Source organism: Strix uralensis, chromosome 8 (assembly GCF_047716275.1).
Source record: "Strix uralensis isolate ZFMK-TIS-50842 chromosome 8, bStrUra1, whole genome shotgun sequence".
Classification (NCBI taxonomy): Eukaryota; Metazoa; Chordata; class Aves; order Strigiformes; family Strigidae; genus Strix; species Strix uralensis.
The window spans coordinates 2,086,463-2,107,438 of NC_133979.1; the positions used below are offsets into that span (position 1 = coordinate 2,086,463).

Sequence of the window (20,976 nt, forward strand, 5' to 3'; positions counted from 1 at the left end):
AAGTAGAAGAAGAGGTTCTTTAATACCGATTGAAGAGTATAAAATGTGAAAATCAAAGCTGCTGGTACCGTTTTGCTTCTTTTAACGTGTTAATCCAATTCCAGCAACGTGATTTCTTTATTATCTATTTTGTTTTACATAAACTAAATCTACTAGGTGAAGAGGTTAACATAAGCTACATAGAAAGCTTGTGTACATTACCAAATTAGAATACAAGGCTGGCAATATTATCTTTCTTTTCCCCTTCCAAGACTCAAGGTCTGATGGTGAAGTACAGGGTGAACTACAGTTTGACAAGACGGTTCTATTTTTCACTTAAAGGAGCTCTTTTATTTTGCAAGACACATGACATCAATCAAATCTTTTCTTTCTCCCTACCGGAAAATAAACTGAAACACAGCCATAATGGTAATAGTGCTAAGTCTCACCTTTTTCATTCTCTTTGTATTTGCATGTGCCAGCTGGAATTTCAGCTTGAAACATAGAGCCCACCATGATTTCCTGTTTTGAAATAACAGAAACAAGAAGTTAAGCAACCACAGCTGTGATGTATTTTGGTAGCAAACAAGAGAATGACCACATCTTTTTTTTTACCCCCTAAAACTTTCATTGTTCAAAATCTAAAAATACAGTTAACAGGCACTATATGGAAATGTATTTTTGACTATCTGGGGAGATCTAGAACACTTTTAACTATCAAAACTCTTTTATTTATGGGGAAAAAATGGAGAGGGTTTGGGTGATCTATAGAGCTCAGTTACTAGGTAACAGATCAACTCATTATTCATGAAATACAGGCTTTTTTAACAGCCCTTAGTATTTACCTTTTTCCAGTCTTCTGAGGGAATATAATCTTCATCTTCTTCAGATTCCTCTTCTATTTCACTGTCTACAAGGAATTGTTCAAACGTTTATACAGAATGAGCTGTGACATGGCCTGGCACGTCCGAGCCAGCTCCTGGCAGCACGGGTGACCGGGGGACACGAGCCCAGGCTCTCACCCCACCAGCCTCCAGCCGCTCGACAGCCCCGCTCTGCCTCGCTGCCATCTTATCTAACACCCCACAAGTGCAAATGGCAGTTTTAGTGACAGTACTACGTGGTTCAGTATTGACAGCTTTAAAAAATAACCCACCCAACGTTCACATTTAGAATGGATTAAGATACACAACAGGCTCTGAAAAGTTAAGGCACCAATGAATACATCCATCAGTTTTACTACTACCTAATTAAAATTTCCTTTCCCTCACCCAGCTTTGAAGCAGTAGAGATGATCCACATCCAAATTTACTACAAACAGCTACTTTCTGAAAGTATTTCTATATGTATTTTCAGCATCCACATGTGGGTTTCAACACCATTTTCAATGATCTCCTAGCTCAGTTACTGCTGGTTTTTTCCCTTACAGCAGCTGTCACTGAATTTAAGGTAGACTACAGCACAAGGTGTGAGAAATCTGCAAGCGTGCTTTTCTCAGCCTTACTGGGATTTAGTAGGCTTGGATGTACTGCTCAGAGATGCACAGCAGCATTTAAAATAGATTATTTCGGATAAGGACTGACAAAAATTTTAAGCTCTTTATGATATAGGCTAGTTGCCTTTCACAATGTACTGAAAGCAACTGCAATATCTGGTTTATGTATAGCATGCCATAATAGCAGCACTAAAATTATTAGTATATTAAATTACATTCTGTACACAGCTGAACACTGTAAAAAAAACAAAACATAATGCAATACACTTGCATTACGCTAATGTAATGTTTAAAAAATAGAGTTCATTTAAGATATTTGCAATCCTCTGCACAGCTACGTGCTGAGGCTCCTTGGCATTTTTGGATTAAAATAAACTACGGATTAGAAAACTGCATTTCTACAATGTCATGGCTAATAAGTATCAAGTATAAGGTATCGTGAGGAACCTTTGCTTTAACTTTTGTTTGTTAAAACACAGAGCAGCAGGAATTCAAACACTGGCGACAGCCACTTCCATCAAAGAAGGGTAAAATATCTGTTGTCCAAATGGCCCTGCTGATAGCACAATACTAAAAGGTTCAGATCCCATTAAGTAGGATTGCCACAGAAATAAGAGTTGTCTAAAGGGACAGCTACATAACACTAGCTCAGCAGTCTCAAACGGATGCGAACCCGATTTTTAAACAAAACAAGAGAGAAAATAATCAGTCCACAACGCTGGCAGCAGTATCAAATGTGGAATTCTTGAAGCAAATTTTCTTCATCATTGTGTCCCCCTTTGTTATTACAGGTTTAACAATCTATTGGCCTTTTTCAGATTTCATTGCTTTTGTTTTCTGCACTAGCCATCTTGAAGAAAGCTGGGGTTCTATTTCTAGTTCATGTCAGTTTTTACTTTTTCCTTCAGTTGGACTCTCACCTTCTTTGAACGAGCACACAGCCCCGTGTCACCAGGCCTTGCCATGATAATCACACACTGTGCAGCAATTACCTAGCTGGAACAGTGCATTTCCTACTTACAAATATTTTCACCTATGTCTTTAGTGTGAACTGGCAGCTGAAACTACGATGGTAAGGTAATACCACACTAAACAGTCATTTACTGCACCTGCTCTCCATGTACAAGAACATTTTTCTGAAGGGCACATCTATACAAACCAGTCTGCAGGACCATAAACTGGGCTGTTACAGCACTCCGAGTAGTGTCATGAAAGGATTTACACTGTCTGAAAGCCTGCTTTTTCAAAACTGTAGAAATTTAATTTTTTCCACAAAATTAATCCTTTCTTTTCAGAAAAGAGACTATTTACTGTCCTTATACAGAGTCCCTTATCTGCAGAGAAGATTTAGCATTCAGCTAAAACCAGGGCTTTTTTGCCTATTATTTTGAGCACGATGACACTCAAGAGCAATGTTATGAAAGAGAACAAGCAAATGTTTATAGGTATCAACGTGCATATTTCAGAAACAGAACACTATGTTAACTAGAGCTGTTCTTAACCGAAGGTCAATCATACTGAGATTACTGTGCTTAGTACTAAACTGTACATACTTGTATCAAAATATTTACATCGACGAGGGCGAATTATCTCCTGTGGATCTTGAGAAGCAACAGATGGTGCTGGGTCGTCATTAGATGACTGTGTCTCATCTTCCTGACCTGATGAATCTTTTATGATCTCCTCCTTAAATATAAAAAAGCAAACAAGAAATCAGCTATCCCTTGTATGTGACAAACACCGTTTTGGCAACATTTTTTCCAAAATTCTCAATATATTGAACCCAAATATCTTTTATCTGACTTGAAGTGACTGTACAGATTGTGGCCTGTCCAGACTGAGCCACAATAAATGTATAACACATCATACTATTTATCGACCAGGATTTTAAGCAGATCAATCTAACACCCAGACTCTAACATACAAATCAGAAATATGAACCACAATTATTTATCGCACCTAGTTTTTTTAAATCAGTCAAGCAAATCCTTGTGGTTTTAATTTAATTTCATTTAACCTTAAATTTTATTTTGGTCTTTAAAACCCTTCCTCATGAATTTTCCATAAAAAGGGGAAAAATTATTTACTGGCTATATTTTTCTCAATCAAATGGAAATCATAGCATAGTTCAGGTTGGAAGGGACCTTAAAGTTCCAACCCCCCTGCCCCAGGCAGGGACACCTTCCACTAAACCTGGTTGCTCAAAGCCCTGTCCAACCCAGCCTTGAACCCTTCCAGGGAGGGGGCCTTCCATAAAAATTAATGTCAGTAGTATAGTTCAACCCCACAGGAATAGTATTAACAGTAGACTCGAGTATGTACATTGAGTCACTAAAAGATCAAAAACAGAATAAGTTTCTTTATTAGAAGATAAACAGCAACAACTATGGGAATTACTACAGTTAAGGAAAAATTAAAATGGTAAAGGTTAAAAAAAATACTAGTGTTTTCTATTTCAATGCATGTTGTCAGTACCTTTCATGTGTTTTATGACCATGCTGTAAGCACTCATACTTGCTAGTTCTAACACAGAAGCTTTAGGCAGAGCACATCTTTATGTCTACCTTTACCAGCAACCAGAGTATTATCACATGTGCAGCTTAAAGCAGATTAAAAATAGAAAATAGCTAAGTGCAGTGTAGCTAAATAAGCTGTAGAAAGATGAGCACTTGCAGAGAAAGCTTGAATGATTTATAAAATTATTCCACCCCCACAGATGTATTTTACTGCCTCTCTGCTAAGAGCATACAAGCATTTCAGAGCTCTCATTCTCGTACCCCGAGGCAAACGATCGTAACAGGTTAGCTAGCTCTCTTGTGCCTAGTCCTCCCCACCACCTTTGTTCCAGTCTTGCTAAACCTGGGCTAGATTAGGCTAAACCTCGGGCTGTGTTTGCGGTGCCAGACTGGGAATTCCTGCTGCTGACGGGCAGGAGGAACACACTGGCTTCTGCAGCACGCTACAGAGGGTTAGTGCCCCACAGAGGGACAAAGGTGACTCCTCCTGCTGCTAACAGCAGTGACAGACACTGAGATTTTATCTATTTAAGAGAAAAGATAGGCAGTATCTTAAATCAGCTCCTGAGAATACAGGAGATGGACGCTGGGTCAGGAAGTAATTAAGAAGCAAGGACATGAGAAGAAAGTGAGACTTGAGGAACACCACCATGCACAACAAAATAAACCAGTTCTGTGTCTTATTTTAATTTTGCATACTTCATGTTATATAAGTTTCTCCCCCTCTCCAGCTTCCTGAACCTTTTCCGATGTAATATAACTATGTATCTTTCTTCTTTATGAACTATTCAACCCATATAAATAGCAATCTTTTACAGCATCTGTCAAGGGAGCTTGTAAATCCCAAGAACTTCATTTTCTAAATCAGATATATCATTCTTCATCTCTCTGTTCCATTCCAGAGATTCTAAAATGGGTGAGATATCAAAAAAACAAAATGCATCCTTTTTAAAGCCAGATTAGATAATGCAACTTCCATTAATGCCTGAGCTTTTTGTTACTGACAATACAAAGGGTTTCATATTTTAATGGAATTCAGGATGCAACTCTGAATACCACCGGTAATGGAGAAACTACAGCTGTGCCCATCACAGGGCACAATTGTTACAAATATGTATGACATACACAAGTAGAAAAGACCTTTCTAAAATCATAAAATTTATTTTAAGAGCACATAGAATGGGATTTTAAAGATGCTAAGTTCAAAACTATACATTTTGCAAAGATACTTGAAGCATTAGATCCAGCTGACAATTTAAGTACAACCAGGGCTGCCAGGCTGAAAAAATGCAATTTAAAATGGTAAAGCTAGAAAACTTGCAGCAATCTCCAATACTCAGAGACACATTTTATTCAATTCCACACTTCACTGCTCAGCTTTTCATCCTGAAACAGGTATTCAGCCATATCTATAAAGGTGTCTTCAGGCATTTAAAACCTCAGTTTTGAAGTCAGACTATTTCTGAAGGACAATTACAATCCCTTCTTACATGATGCTATATGCATACGTGTACTCTAATTGGCCTCAGCAACAGTCTGGAAAGATACAGATGAAATTAAGAGCAATAAAGAGAAATATAGATGCGTAATTAAGAACAAACATTAGAGTTCAGCACACAAAGCATCTGAAATCAATTATATTACAAATTACTTCTGCTGTGATCTGGTGTCTTGAGGGGTTGTCTAGTACAGAATGACTGTATGAAAATCAGTTTCAAATTAGCGTAGACACTTACTTTGTTTTCACCACTACAGCCACTGTTGTCATCATTATCAACATCATCATCATCTTCTCCCTCCTCCTCTTCCTCTTCCTCATCTTCATCGTCATCATCTTCTTGGAGTGGAATGGTACCATCATAGCCATAACGGCTAAGTAGCTCCTGGATTGGCATATCACTTTCCTGATAAACATCCAAACAAAGTTTGAGATTTTAACAAAAATATCTCACGTCCCACATCTGCTCTACAGCTCAACAGTGTGCACTTTAAACATAACACAGCAAAAACGGAGCGATGATGATCACACATACTAAGAATGGCCACTCCAAAACGAACGGACAGTCAAAATTCGAAGTTTCGGCTCCTAAGAAAAATGTGTGGGTTTTTATGCAGAGGAACTTTTAATTTCCCAATCCTTTCTAAATTTACAGCAGACATCATGCACCAACAACCTGTCAAAGCCATAAAGCTCATTAAAAGGGCACCAAAGGGCAATATGCCCCATCCTGCCCTCGGTACCTGTCTACTACTATTTTACCAAAACACAAGCACTGCAACGTGGCAGATTACGTCTGGTTATGTCATACCCCTTCAGTACACAGAGCAGACACACTCCTTATTGGAATATATATTGGTATTCCCTTTACTGTCCAAAAACTACCTGAAAAAAATGTAGTAATTTGTACATATTTGTGGAAAAAACAGCTAAAATGTGCACCAGCAGCAACTGCTTCACACAGACAGCGAAGATATTGACAGTTTTTGCAGGCAGGAATTTATCCAAGCGCAAGGCAGTGATTTCTGCAGTGTCTCCAAGAATTCAGCAGAATAAGGACCAGAACTTGCAGTGCCTGGCTTGAACATGGAATTAAATCTTCGTGTGGGGAGTTGTGCTACAGGGACAATTCCACACAGTTCTACAACCCTGGCTTTGAATACAAAATTACACCAAAAATGCACCTCTCTGTCTCTCTGTACCTCTCCCCCTCTCTGGGCAAAACAAAAAATGAGGGGTTGGAGGGGGGTGAGGGATCCCTGATATTCAGGATCACCTGATATCCAGGTAAAGATAGTAGTAATGTTTACAGATTTATATACATTTTAAGCTAGCTGCCTACAAAACCATCCATAGTTGGAACCAAATCTGCTAAAATACGCGCACATTTAAAAATCCTTGTATTTAGCATGCTGGTCCACTCTGAAGAGACATTTTAAATGATACGGTCGGTTCTCAAATGTAGTGGCTCCCAAACTGTTATCAGCAGCATTCACTTTATTAATAAAAAATATTAACTGCTGGGTCCGCAAATTACTTACTTTATTACTTTTAATACCTTAGCATCCAGCCTTCAGGGGCAGCATATGGCATCCCTAATGAAATTTTTCAAAGCAGAAACTTTCAGAGAGCATTTTAAAATGATCTCGCTCACAAGATCAAATCCTCTGTTTATTACTTAGAGGTGTCTGCTTGCTCTAAATATTTCTTCTTAGTATGCAATGTACATCTTGGCTGATAATCAGATTTTTTTAGTTATCGACTGACCTTAGACTTCCTCTAATGAACTCCTACCCTAAGGGCCTTCACTGATCATCACATTTCTAGTTTGTGGAAACATACTAACACCAATTACAAGAAGCAAGTGTAGTTAGTTCTCTGTGTAAAAATAAAGAGTAACAGAGGGGTTACCAGTACTCCTTGTCTGTGTATTTTATTTTACTTGGAAGAACTCAGCCATTCTACCACTTATTGGTCTACTCTTTGGTGAAGCTATATACACAGTAGATGCACACCATGTGGTGTCCTCACCTTCCCTCTTGACTTCTTGGTCCCTATTGTATCATTTTATAGAAAAAACTCTTAGAAGAGGGGAATTCATATTTTATTGACACAGACAACATGACAGGACTGTGATCTTAATTAAAACCCGACAGCACAGATATCAGAAAAATCCTATTCATAATTATCCAAATAAATGTTCCCCAGGACATTTTGGAAAGTAATATACTTTCCTTAAGCGCTCCTCACCACTACCCCATTTGTAGATACAGACTGAGAATTACAAAGAACTTGTACTGCAATTTGTAGGTATGTGTGAACCATGTAACAGGTGTATTACTTACTATATATTCCCTAGGAAAGTGGATTGTATTTACAACATTTTTCTTAGGTAGAGCCTCTGAACTTCAAATAGTCCATTACAATTCAAAAAGCTCCAAGGGCCAGCAGCTCTCCCAGACAGAACACAAATTGTGATTTTTGTACTGCTTCAGGATATTGCAAAAACAGGAAAAGTTAAAGAAGTAACAAGGATTATCGAAGACATAGAAATTTCTGATGTGGAAGATGCTTAATAACAAGAAATGGATTATAACTCATGCGTCTGGAGTGGAGGTAAGTGAGGGGGAGTGATATAACAGAGAACTATCATGAGCAGCACAGAGAAGGTAATTATAAATGACTGTACACTCTTCTAATTGAAGAGCTCAGGGGCAACCACTGAAATGAACACAGAATAGGTCTGAAAAACCAAACATGCTTCTCACACTACATGAACTGTGCAACATTGCCACATGCCTCGTGGACACCAACTTCACAGAGGTCAAAAATCAAACGGACAAATCCACAGGAGGTGGCAAAATAAGACTGAGAGACAGCATTACAGACAAAGAGACAACATCTTTTTCATACGTGCCTGAACTGCACCCTGCTAGAGGCTGGGAGAGTATTTGGGAGAAACACTGCATGCTTCCAGGTATAATTCTCTCATTTAAAGACAAGAGGATGCTGGTGCATAACCCTAAGAAAACCCAAGAGCCCTCCCTGAAAAGGGGGACCCCGAAAGGAGAAACCAAGTGATTATATGAAACAACAAATGGAAAAATGGAGGGAGTTACAGGCTTAAAAATCTGTAAGTAATGCAGGGAGGCACCACACGCAGCACCCTGGCAATGCTCCCCACTTCCTCGAGGCACGCGGGAGGCCAGCACACACCCCCCAGCAGTGCTCTGCCCAGAGACGGGGCAGCATGAAGGTGAAGAACCAGCCCTCACGCTCCTCAAATCCTCCACGCCACGCTCCCTCCAGCTGATGCTTTGTACACCCAGCTTAGCTGAGAGTAGGAGGATGTTGAGTTTCTGCACCCTGATGGAGCCTGGTCATCTATTATTTCCAAGACTGAGTGTGAATGCAGTTTCCTACTACCAAAATTATGCTGCCAAGTTTCCTGCCTTTTGGAAAACTGCAGCGCCAGCGTATGCCCGGGATGCTGAGGGATGTGCCTCTCCTCCCAGGCACACCTTCCTGAGCGCTCTCTCGGGCTGCTGAAGAAGGAATACTGGTTAGCCAGGACTTTGGTCAGATCTGGTATAGATGCTCCTACACATGAAAATTGTATTCCTGAATACATGTCTGGATATGATCAAGGATAGTCTGCTCCACCACCTTGCAGGCAGCTCTCCTGCCCAAGAAAAATTCTTACCTTTCAAGAAATACCACAAAGAGCCACCAAATCCAATATTTCTGATTCCCTTCAAGTACTGTTCTGCTCTCAGAAAACTGTATTTTTTCCTATATCAGAGCAGCATAGAGGGTGCCTTCAGGCCTCTAGACACAGATATGATACTGCCACTCAGACAAAAGCGTATACACGTACTTGCACAGAGAAATGCAGGATGCTACTCAACCACAAGTGCTAACGCATTACAGATTCATCAGAGTTTCAACCAATGAGATCCTCGCCCTCAGAGGAAGGTGCAATTTTTATGACACTCAGGAGTTAAACCATTAAAGTTCAAAAATTCTTTTGCGAAACCTGACTGCCACCTCCTCTCTGAAGGAGCCAAACTAGTAAATCAGGCTGGAGAAAATCTGAAATAATACATGTAAATGTCAGGGGAAAGAAAAACAGGAGAGCACTTGTCTTGACAATAAGTTTGAGATTTAGATTGCCTATCATCCATGACTAAAAAAAAAGAGATAAAAGCAAGCCTTGATGTGTGGTCTGCTATCCCACAACTAGAAGTAGCCACAGGTCTCCAGCAAGATCCTGCTGGTGTGGAAACATGTGAAACTCTGTAAAAGCCTGACCTGCAACACACGTACACACTGACCACAAGGTCTCTGCCAGTCTGTAAAAGCATCCCGCAGAGAAGAGCAGCACACGGAGCGGTGTGAACCTGAGTTATACCACTGCTCACCGTCCTGATCACACCAGAGCTGACACAGGGAGAAATCACACACTTGCAGCCCAACAACCAAGGGATGAGGGAATAAACTGATGGCTGAAATAGTTATAAACAAAGCACTGTAATGTGGTGATAGAATTACACAACCAGATGTTGACTCTTCACAAAATATGAGGGGAAAAAACACAGTTTCAACTTAAAAACCACATGACATACATGTGGAGCTCCATTTCTCACTTAACCTAGATGAAGCATATTTAGATTCACAAACTATTTATTTATCTCTATGTTTACCATTTAATATCAAACCTGAAATTACCAGAAAGAAATTATCATTTACACCCGAAATGTAGATTAAATGCACTAAATTAATTTAAAGTCATATTGGCATAATCACTTACGCTAAATAGAATTTGTACAGCGAATATGCATCTGAGAATCATTAATGATCTGTTCTTTTCAGCCTTTTCAGCCAGTGAGGTCACAGACAATATCTAAATTACTCTGCATTTATAAAGAACCTAGTTTGTAATTTAAGAATATTATTCCTGTCTGAGAAGTAGTTTAAGACAATACATAAGTGACAGCATAACTTCAAAATGCCAAATAAATCTTATATGCAATTATTTCAGAAGATACACATTTTAAGATTTATTTATCACTATTAACAATAATTGTGAGTTCTGATCCCAGCTCTGCTGACAACTCTTTGCTTTGAGCAAATCATTTCAGCCACATCTCCATTTCCTCTGTCTTAAAAATGGAGACACTCCTATATGCTCCACTAAAGTATTATACAAATGTTTGTATAAAAATGCAAAAGAAATGTAAAATTACGGGATTTTTAAAAAAATCAAAATCTATATGCACTAATCAAGTGCAAGTGCTTTAGAAAATAATATGTGGAATATGTAAGTTTAGTCAGAGTGTACTTTAACTTATATTAGCTCTAGAATGCAAATTCTACACCAGCACATATATGCAAAAATAAACTAAACAAGCACAGCGTTATACATTATTAAGTATTTATGTACCAGTTTCCTTTTCCCAACTTTTGAGAACTGCAAATCTAGCTCAGCCCCTTTCCCCCATCTATATTATTTGCCTACTAGTGTTTTAGGGGTGGTTTTTTAAAATTCCAAATATAAGGGAAAAAACCTGCATATGGTTTGTGTGAGACTGTGGGCTGCGGTTATGTTTTGTGACTACTTAAGGCTACCTACCCTGTTAAGATCCTCTATTTCAGAATTGAAGTTTGTTTCTCCTTCCATCATTTCCTCCTCTTCTAATGTCCGTTCATCATCAAAGTCATGCACCAGCATATCAGCTGATGGATCAAATTCATGGTCATCAGATGTTGCTGAACCTCCTGATAGAAAACATTTTAAAGAATGTTTTTAGTTAGGTCATGGCCTCGCAGAGTTTAATTTTTTATTTTGGTGACATTTTAATACTCAAATTATACTCAGAAATTAAAATATCCTCAGAATCCCTCAATCATTTATCTTAGGGAAAGCCAATCTCATTATTCAGAGGACAGTGAAAGCTGTCCTTTGGGTAGTAAGAGATCATGGAAAAAAGAACCAGGAAATACTGTTTAACCAGCCAGTTCTCACAGTACTATATATCTGGACATCAGGCCCCTAGTTAAATGTAAAATGTTCAGGTTTTGAAGACTTAATTCTTAAAATAGTCATAAACCTGCCTGAATCAAGAGTTCTACTGGGAGCAGAGTACTCATAAAATATAAAGTCAGGGCAGTTGTTTCCTTTTTACTTTGGAAGCTTTCTTGTTTACAACTACAGTCTAATGACTTTTCTAGAACTTAAAGTAAGCTTCACAGTTATGCAGATTTTATTTATGATGCAGAATCCTTAGTTAATTTTCCCCACGCCTTTTTTTCACAGTTCTTTGTAGAAAAGTCTGGTTATATTTTGTGACAATGAAAAATAAATGAATGGATGAATGGTTTGGCAGATGCAGCGTTTCTATGTAATTCAGCAATACCTGATGTCTAATTCTAACCCTGCTAACATTTTTCCACTTGTCTCCGTGGACAATTTAAATTTCATTTTCCAAAGCTTGAAGAGTGTACCCACGTGAAGGGTGCAAGAGGGAGGGGTTGACTGTAAGTGTTAACTATACTTTAGAGTTTGAAGTGTGAAAGCAATTGATTGTTTGTCTGGAAGAAATAAGAGCTCAAGAGACAAGGCAGTCCAGCTAAAGTAACTACTGGAAAGCTTTTCCACTAGTAGGATGCCAAAAAGCTTGGAAATAAATAACACTAAGTACAGTGGTACCAAAGCGAACAAAAAACCCCCCAGATATTCATAATTTGCATTTAGGCTGACTATTAGATAGCCAGTAGCTCTGGGATACTGCAATATCAGAAAATAAGCAGCTTTAAAAACAGAAGTCATGAAACCCCTCATTTTTAGTAATCCAGTGAGGTAAAAAAAAATACTGCTTTTCTTGCTGCTTTTGTTCTTGATGCTGTTATGCATAAAGACTGACAGCAATGGCGTATCTATTAATTGAGAGCACACAGTGCCTTAACTTTTAACTCTGTATTTAACACCAACGGGTAGCCAAGCCCAGAGGGATGGCAACCGTTATCACTGGGTGAAGTAGTCTCGTCCATGCCCCCCCCAGCACTCACTCTCGTTGTGCTCCTTAGGGCATCAGCATTCCCAAACACATGTTCGTGCAGCTTTTGCAGAGGCAAGAATCACATTTCCCCAGTTTATTTTACCATTCAGAAACTTGTGCTGGCACAGACTGGAAGAAAGCACTGCCTGCTTACACCAGTACTGCCACCAACCTATTCACCAAATTATACCCTTAGATTACTAACTGGAAGAGACCAGCAAAAATAATTTTTCAAGGGTGCCCTCTTCCCTCACAAGTTTAGGAAATATCAAAAATATTTACCTGGGCTTGAAGACTCAACAGAAGGCTAAAAAAGAAAACACAGGAAATTATTTTTTCTATGTTAAACCTGTACAAACTCTATTCAATAATTTATCTGATACAAAGCAAGTCACTGCAAATAATATATTTACAAATAAAGCACCAAAACCACGCGGAAACAATTTAAGATAAATAGTATTCATTTTCTCCTCTATGCATCAATATTGCTGCACTATTTCAGCAAGAATAATTAGAAAAACTGCCTATTTTGTAATGCAATAATTGAGTTGATGAAAGTATAAAATAAAGCAAAACAATTCATTCTGAAAATAGTATTACAATTCCACAATCAGCTTAGTATGGCACAAATCGGTGCTCTTGCCAGATGGGGTAATGCTACTTTCTCTCCATCTCTATCTGCTCATTTCCAATTCTTCCTTTATGCCAATCCAAAACTAAAAACTAACAGTAGCGATAGGTTAGTTTTTAACAGATCCAGCTCTGATCTAGCTCTGTGTACTAAATCCCCTTTTCCACAACCAAGGTATCTGCCAGATTACATGGACAGTGGAAGCACAGTTTAAGAGAAATTATTCTTCCTATTTGAAACTGCATGCTATGCAATACACAAATTCCCTGTTCTATTTAAATTAAGGCACGCACTTTTAAAAGGTAATCACAAATCACAGTTAGAGTTCCTCACAGAACAAAAGGAAAAAGCAATTTAATCTTAATATCTAACCCAGCTATGAGAAAAAAAAAAATTATTTTGCAAGCCAGACTTTCCTCCCAAGTACATTTATAACACAAATTAATATGACCACAGACTACAAAATAAATAAATTTTTTTGAAATACGGAAAAAAAAAAATAGACTTCCACACCAATCTTTATGTAACAGAGATATCCTTTGGCCTACCATATTTGGTAACCTTACATTTATAATCAGAACAAACATCTTCTTTCATAAAATTCTGTTTTCCCTTGCTTATAACTTGGCCAATCTTCAACCTCCTGGGATGAAATTTGCATGTCAGACATGCAAACCTCATTTGTTTTGAAAATTCAAGCAAATCTTTCAACTATTTTCAGGAGCAGACCTAATGAAGTGGTTTTTTCAAAGTTAGGAAAACTGACTTTCTCCTTCAGAGAGCTGCAGGATCCCTTTCCCTGCCACCTTCTGGAAACTGAGACATTCGGTATCATGGATATTTTTATTTTACATAATATACAATGCTGCCTTCATGAAAAACTGACGGCATTTGGCCAAGAAATAATTTGGAAAACTTCAATTTGCACATTCACGATAGATACTTGTGTGTATGTGTAATACTTTATCTAGTTTGTACTCCTACTACACTTGCAAAATCTGTACAGCCAGAATTATATGCAAAGTTAAAAGACGATATTACGTTAGAAACTGGTAAATTTAAACTCAAGTAAAAACTTGTACTGTTATTCCAAGATTTTCTAAAGCATCTTCCTTCTCTTTGACTTCAACTCGTAAGGCCAAGCAGATACTTCCACAAGCCACTTCCACTCAAAACACCTGGCCTAGCTATGAGGCAAAGTAAAAACTAAAATTTTAAAAATTGTGTGTAATTAGAAAGTTCTTTCACATTAGCAGCTCTTTCAAGAGAGAAGAAATACACCTTCTTCAGAATCCACGACCAAAATTCACTTACATGTCTGTCTACATTTTACAAAAGTCTAGAATGTACGAATGAAAAACTCAAAATATATTTGCCCGTGTCAAGCAGAAAGCAGTATATAGAGGTAAAAACACATCTTGAATATTTGCACAAAGGGTGGATAGAAGATACAACAGACAAGAAGTTTTGCTCTCCTAACACAGCCTAAGGAACATACAGAATATATACACTGTCTTCAGGTGGAGACACTACAGTCTATTTTTCCCCACACTTACTAACATCCAAATATGTGCAGTATCACTGCTGACTTGCAAGAAATAGCTTTGTAGGCAGTATTAGCTTTAAAAGGCAATACTGCACAAAAAAGCTGAGAGAAATCATATTGGCACAATTAAGTAGACTGAAACTCATGTTAAGAGGATAAGCACTAAAAATAGTTTTGCAAAATGTTGTACAATGCCATAGGAAGATTCACCAATGACTACAGTTTCAAAATCTTTCTTTGCAAAGATTATATTAACAAAATCCAGTGTACAGTATTACCAGACTATACTAAGCTAAAGTTGAATAGCAAAATCAGCCAGCCATGACTGATCTCTATTTGGTATGTTTTGTTTGTCTGATAAACTTGCAAAACTGGGTAATTCGTAATATGTAATACACAATTATGAGTGCAAATTAACAAAGTCTTAGCATATTCATTGCAGCAATCACAGGTGGGAAATCAAACCAATTCCAACTGTTTATTTCTGGCAGATAATACTGCTAAGAAGGTAGATAATACTGCATGTGCAGTGCAAGGGAAAAATAAGAGAAAGACAAGCATCACCAAGAATCTTGGAGAGTTTTAAAATAAAGACTAAGTCTCCCTTAATAATTCTGTCATAAACGAGCACTGCAAATGCAGGTTATAGCCACCACCAGCAGTAAGAGGAACCTTTATCACCCGAAGAGGGCACAGCAAGAAACCGAAGCGACACTGAACTGCCCATATTAACTGCAACAACCCACCAAAAGCAGAACAGCAGTGGCAAGCGATTCCCTAGGGTAGCATGGAGATGCTGCTGTGTGGGCTGTGAAGAAGCCAAGGTGCAGCTTTCCCATCCTCCTTACATGGCAGCTGGGGTATGAAGTCCCTCATGAATACACCCAGCCTCAACGGAGCCCAGGAAACAAGCTGTGGAGACCCAGCCTGGCACAAGGGTCCCTGGAATTCCAGGGTCCCCTTTTAACAGCGGAGCTGTATCGGTAACTTTGCATCCAAACAATGACTCACCACTACAGCACAGACTGTAAATCAAACCAAAAATCAAGTGACTTGAATACCGAGTTGCTCTGAGATGGAAAGAGGAAAGCAGAACCAGGACTGGTAAAGCTAAGAAGGGAAAAAGTATCCTCATGACTTATGATGAAAGATCATTCCAGAAATTACTCTGCCCTCCTAGCAGCAGAGAGCTGGACTTAATGTCCTAGAAAGCCCTGAAGATAATCTATTCTGAGGGATAAAACATGTTACTTAGTAAACAATAAATTCTGCAAATGCCATCTTAAAATGGTTCTTTCTGCCCAACCACTAAAACACATCGTTACCAGAAGGCTTTTACACCGGCTAACACTCCTGCCGACAAAAAAAACAACCCTCTTTACAAGATACAACCTGCACTTATGGCCAGTTTCTCTCTAACCTAGTACTAACACTATTGTTAAGGCTAAATAACCACTCCCTGCCTCCCCGGTTATTTTTTGATGTAACAGAGGCATTTCAAGGGGCCTCTCAGTTGGGAAACAGTTTATGCACTTATAGATCAGTAGTGCTAGTTTGGCTTTGCAGAGGTAACCCATGCATGGGGCAGCCAGAGTCTCTCCTTGCTGATTCACCTGCTTTACCTCAGCCTGGGAAGGAAAAGTTCTGGGGAAAGTTGGAAAGAGGAAAGGAAAGAGGAAAGGAAAAAAAGAGCATATAAACCAGGAATAACAGGAGCATCAGAGAGCCGTGCCTCCACAACTGAAGAAATCAGGGTGGTGAGTGAGAAGAGGTTCATGGAATAATTATGTTCGTGTCCAGAAAAATAACTGTGGCTCAAAGCACAAGAGCACTTGTGGAAAAGCAAAAATAGCTGACTCTGCTGTCTTTACAGCACCACCAGACAGGGTAGGGCTGCCGAGGGAAAGGCAGCATTCACTTTTCTGTGACTTAAGGATAGCACGAGCTCAAGCAAACAGAATCTAGCATGGTGTAACAGCAGCGGTTCTACCCTCATAGGAAAAAAGCCCCAACCCCAAAAGCACAGCTGTTAAGGATTTGCCAACAGCCAGAAAGATTTGTAGGAGACCTCTTGGTCCATGAGCCTTGTGTAAAGGGGAACAACCAACTCCCCACCTCCATTTGGAAGAGCAAGTTTCCTTGAAATCTTCAATAAGCAGAACAGGGTCTGCTCTAAGCTCTGCCCTGAAGCCTGGCAGCAGCCTTTGGCTTCATATATAGCTTGCATGGTTTTATGTGTGCACGTGCATAGATTTTTATGTGATTTATATATAAATATATACATGCTGGAGCCTGTTGCTTCAGTCCCCCTTGAAGTTTCTGCCCCCCTTCACAAGTTTCAGGATGGAAAAGGCATCCTTCCCATCTTCAAGGACAAGGATCCAGAGAACTACTGGCTGGACAGCCTCACCCCCATCCCCAGGCAGGTTAAGGAGCAAACACAAAGGAGGACAAGGAGGTGATGGGAACAGTCAGTGTGGATTTACAGAAGAGAAATTATGCCCGAGAACCTTCCTTGATGAAAAGACTGGCATGGTGGATGAAGGGAGTGCAGGGGATGCTGCTTGTCTTCACTTCAGCAAGGCTTTCCATGCCATCTCCCAGACAAACTGATGAAGCAAGCCTGGACAACCAGGGATGCGGATGGAAAACTGGCTGAACAGCTCAGCTCAGAGGGTTGTGACAAGTGGCAAAGTCCAGCTGGAGGTCAGTGCCGGGGTGCAGAGCCCAAGGCTTGAGGCTGCCCAACATCTTCATTAGGGATGTGGACAATAGGACAGAGCACCCTCTCAGCGTGTTTGCAGCCAACACACGGGGGAGGAGCAGTGGATAGAGCAGACGAGTGCAGTGCCAGTCAGAGGGATCTCAACAGGCTGCAGAAACAGGCCAGGAAGAACCTCATGAAGTTCACCAGAGAAAGGCAAAGTCCTTCACCTGTGGGGGAATCACCTCCCAGTACAGGCGCCTGTAACAGGCTGCTCAGAATCTCAGCCAGTCAGGGTTTATACACCCCCAAGGATGGAGACTCCCCAACCTCCCTGGACGACCTGATCTAGCTTCTGATCACACTTACAACATAAAAAAAACATTTTTTATTTTAACAGGAATTCCCTGATATTCAAGGTGAGCCCATGGCCTCCTGTCCTGTTCCTGGGCACCACTGAGAGAAGTCTGGTTCCCTCATGTCTACCCCAACCCCCCTCAGACATCAGACCCCCCCGAGCCCTCCCCTCTCCAGGCTGAGCAGCTCTCCCAGCCCTTCCTCACACCTCTGGTGCTCCAGACCCTCAGGCACCTTGGTGGCCTCTGCTAGACTTGCTCCAGTCTGTCCCTGACTCTCTTGTCCTGGGTGGGAGCCCAGCCCCAGCGCTCTAGATGTGTCTCCCCAGGGCTGAGCAGAGCTGCTCCCCCATTTCAAGAGAGACAGGGTCAGAACAAAGCAACTCTAGCAAGGGGCCACAAAGGTGACTACTGAGGGCTTGGATCATCTGACATGGGAGGAGAAGCTGAGACAGCCTGCGCTGTTCAGTCTGGAGAAGAGGTGGCTCAGGAGGGTCTGGATGCACATGCATAAATACCTGATGGAAGGGTGTACAGAAGACTGAACCAGTCTCTTCTCAATGGCAACCAGTGACAAGAGCCAATGGGCACAAACTGGAATACATTTAAACATAAGGAAAAGCTTTTTTCCACTGTAAGAGTGATGAAACATGGGAACACGTTGCCCCAAGAGGTTATGGTGTCTGTGTTGGAGGTACATAAAACCAGAGTGGCAACGGTCCTGGGCCACCTGCTCTAGGTGACCCAGCTCTGAGCAATGGGTTGGTCTTGACTATCTTCATGTGTCCCTTCCAACTTCAACAATTCTGTAACTAAATGCTGTGGACTGTAACTATTGCAGTGGAGCCTACCACAATGAAGCGTCTTCCTGTTGAGAGTGGACACAAACCTACAGTGGGGCATAAAAAGATCTCACAAAAGTCAAGAAAAGACTTTAGAGACTTCAAAAGTCACTTTAAAAAGCAAAGTTCAGCTTTTAGTATTCTGAAATAGTATGGAGAAGGCATGACAGCTCAAGCAAGCAAATGGCCTTCCCTACAGGCTGAAATACTGCTAAAGCAATCGCCTCCTTCACAGCTTCAAAAGCACTGCTAAAATACTGCCATGCCTCTTGAGTTCAGAATGACCCCCGTGACTTTTACACAACTCCAAAATATATAGCCAGTACACTCCTAGTCTATGGAAGGGAAAAATTACAACCCCCAAACCAGAAAATCTGCAAAAAAATGAATCACCTCCAGAAACATTAAGTCCATTTCAGGCTACCTCACAGAATGCACACCCCCTTGAGAGGCTCTAGTTCATTCTTTGCCACAGACTTCACAGGCAGCTTCTAGAACAGCCTCTGGGTCTCTATTCCTTTCTTCTAAGCTTTGCCTACCATATCTACCTACTCTTTCCTAGTTTGTGGATTATCATCTCTGCATTTCATATGTTTCTAGTCTAAGTGATGCACTGTCAATCATTTTCTGCCTTCTATTTGTAGCTAGATGCAGTGTCACATTACATCTCATCTATATTAATGGCCAGCTGCTGCCAAAAGTAGTAGCCTGACCTCTTCCCACCACTTCGTGTGCTTCTGCCACTTGGGCCAGGTCCAGCAAACGGGAAGCTGCAGCATGTGCTGGTTCAGCAAACCAATCTCAGAGAAAACTAACACTAGTTTGCCACCCTATCAGTGAGCCAAAGTACTTCATCTTGGGCCTTTGCAACCGCCAGACGTTGCTGCAAGCGATCTAGAGCATGAGTTTGAAGCCAGGCACACGGAGAAGGGTGTGTGGCAGGAGAGCAGGAGTAACCCTTTCAGTGACAATCTGTTAGCATTACACAGAAGGTGAAAGAGCATCCTATGATGAAAGAGTTGTTTCAAGACAATTACTGCAATGCTTGATTATTCAGTCCTATTTCCTTGCCTCCAAGTGATCATGACTCTGGACAGGGTAGAACAGATGGCTTTGAGGGCATTTGCTTATGAAAATTTCCTGGCAGTAGTTAAAGATCATATGGCTACCATGGTATCATCAGATCTTAAGTCCTAAGCTATGGTACGTCAATATAACAGGAACTCCTGTGAAAAAGGATACCCCCGTACTTCAGTGGCTTTTCATTTTCTGCTGCAGCAATTCAGAGAAGTACAAAGCACTTTTTTGCCTCAAGGGCACTCATGGGAACAAAGTACCTATAAAAAGGTAATGGTATCCAAGGCCCAGTAGAGAAAAACTATGGGATACTTACAATATACAGGCTGACACACTCAAATTCTTCTACACATACCACCATCGGAAAAGATAACAGTGAACATTTGTTGTTGAAAAAGAATGAAAAATCATGCATGAACTCCTAACTCATGGACAACAAGGAAAAACTCAGTGACCAAGGGAGCCCTGCTGTACGGATACACCGTTGAGCACATCTGTTAATGCTCCAAAGGAGCAACCTGAAGGAAATACCAGTTCTGAGATATGGAGAATACAAACCTCACAGTAAAGAGAAAAAGGAAAGGCACTGAGCAACAAAACATCGGGCTTGGGTGGCACTAAAAGAATCCATCACTGGTTTTAACCCATGTGTATTTTTAGGAGTCTTGAGAAAGACATGCAGAGTAGGTGTTTGCAGAGTAGGTGTTTTCAGAAGGTTCGTGACACTTGCAGCAACAACAGAGCCAAAAGATCATACCCAATACATTCTCTGGTGTATGGATACGGGAATAAATGGAACTGAAGAAGTTGGCCAGTCTCTTTCAGACACCTTTGGACTGTCCAGTGATGAACCTAGCAGACACGTATCAGGCACAGTGATCTTCAGTGTTACTCTGACAACAAAAACTCGCTGGACTTTGGGATGTCTGTGTTACTACAATTTGCGATAGAAGTTAAATGATAAAACAAACTGAATTGGCATCATGACAGGTTTATTTAATGCAAACAGCCTTCTGGAGACATCAGTTATTTTTGAACCCGCTAATTCAGAAGCAGAGGTATGCTTCCTGGCAATGCCCACTTCTGCATGCTGGCAGGAGATTTCCGTGTCTTATTCCAACGCTTCAGAGCTGCTTGGACTGGGATGGGATACTCCAAAATGTGAAAGCTGTGGAAGCAATGCATTGATTTTTCTCTCTTTACATTTCTTCTACAGCCTGCAAGGAAACACCTGAACAGAACTGACAGGACAGAGTGTCCTGTCACTTCTACCC

The 20,976-nt window shown here is 40.4% G+C and overlaps 1 protein-coding gene across 8 annotated transcripts in view; it reads right to left on the minus strand.

Moving 5' to 3' along the window:
* Positions 1 to 20,976, minus strand: part of MIER1 (MIER1 transcriptional regulator) — a 42,286-nt gene that overhangs the window by 11,649 nt on the left and 9,661 nt on the right. For 6 of the 8 annotated variants that reach the window (XM_074875803.1, XM_074875804.1, XM_074875801.1 and 3 more), the window contains 6 exons: positions 12,829 to 12,853; positions 11,121 to 11,266; positions 5,727 to 5,894; positions 3,028 to 3,160; positions 825 to 889; positions 429 to 501 (listed from right to left, as the gene is read on the minus strand). In XM_074875803.1, the coding sequence (XP_074731904.1) occupies positions 429 to 501; positions 825 to 889; positions 3,028 to 3,160; positions 5,727 to 5,894; positions 11,121 to 11,219 (538 nt within the window). In that variant the 5' untranslated portion in view covers positions 11,220 to 11,266; positions 12,829 to 12,853. Of the gene's footprint in view, positions 1 to 428; positions 502 to 824; positions 890 to 3,027; positions 3,161 to 5,726; positions 5,895 to 9,909; positions 10,182 to 11,120; positions 11,267 to 12,828; positions 12,854 to 20,976 lie in introns of those variants that run through there. The other 2 variants (XM_074875807.1, XM_074875806.1) reach the window with 2 other exon arrangements.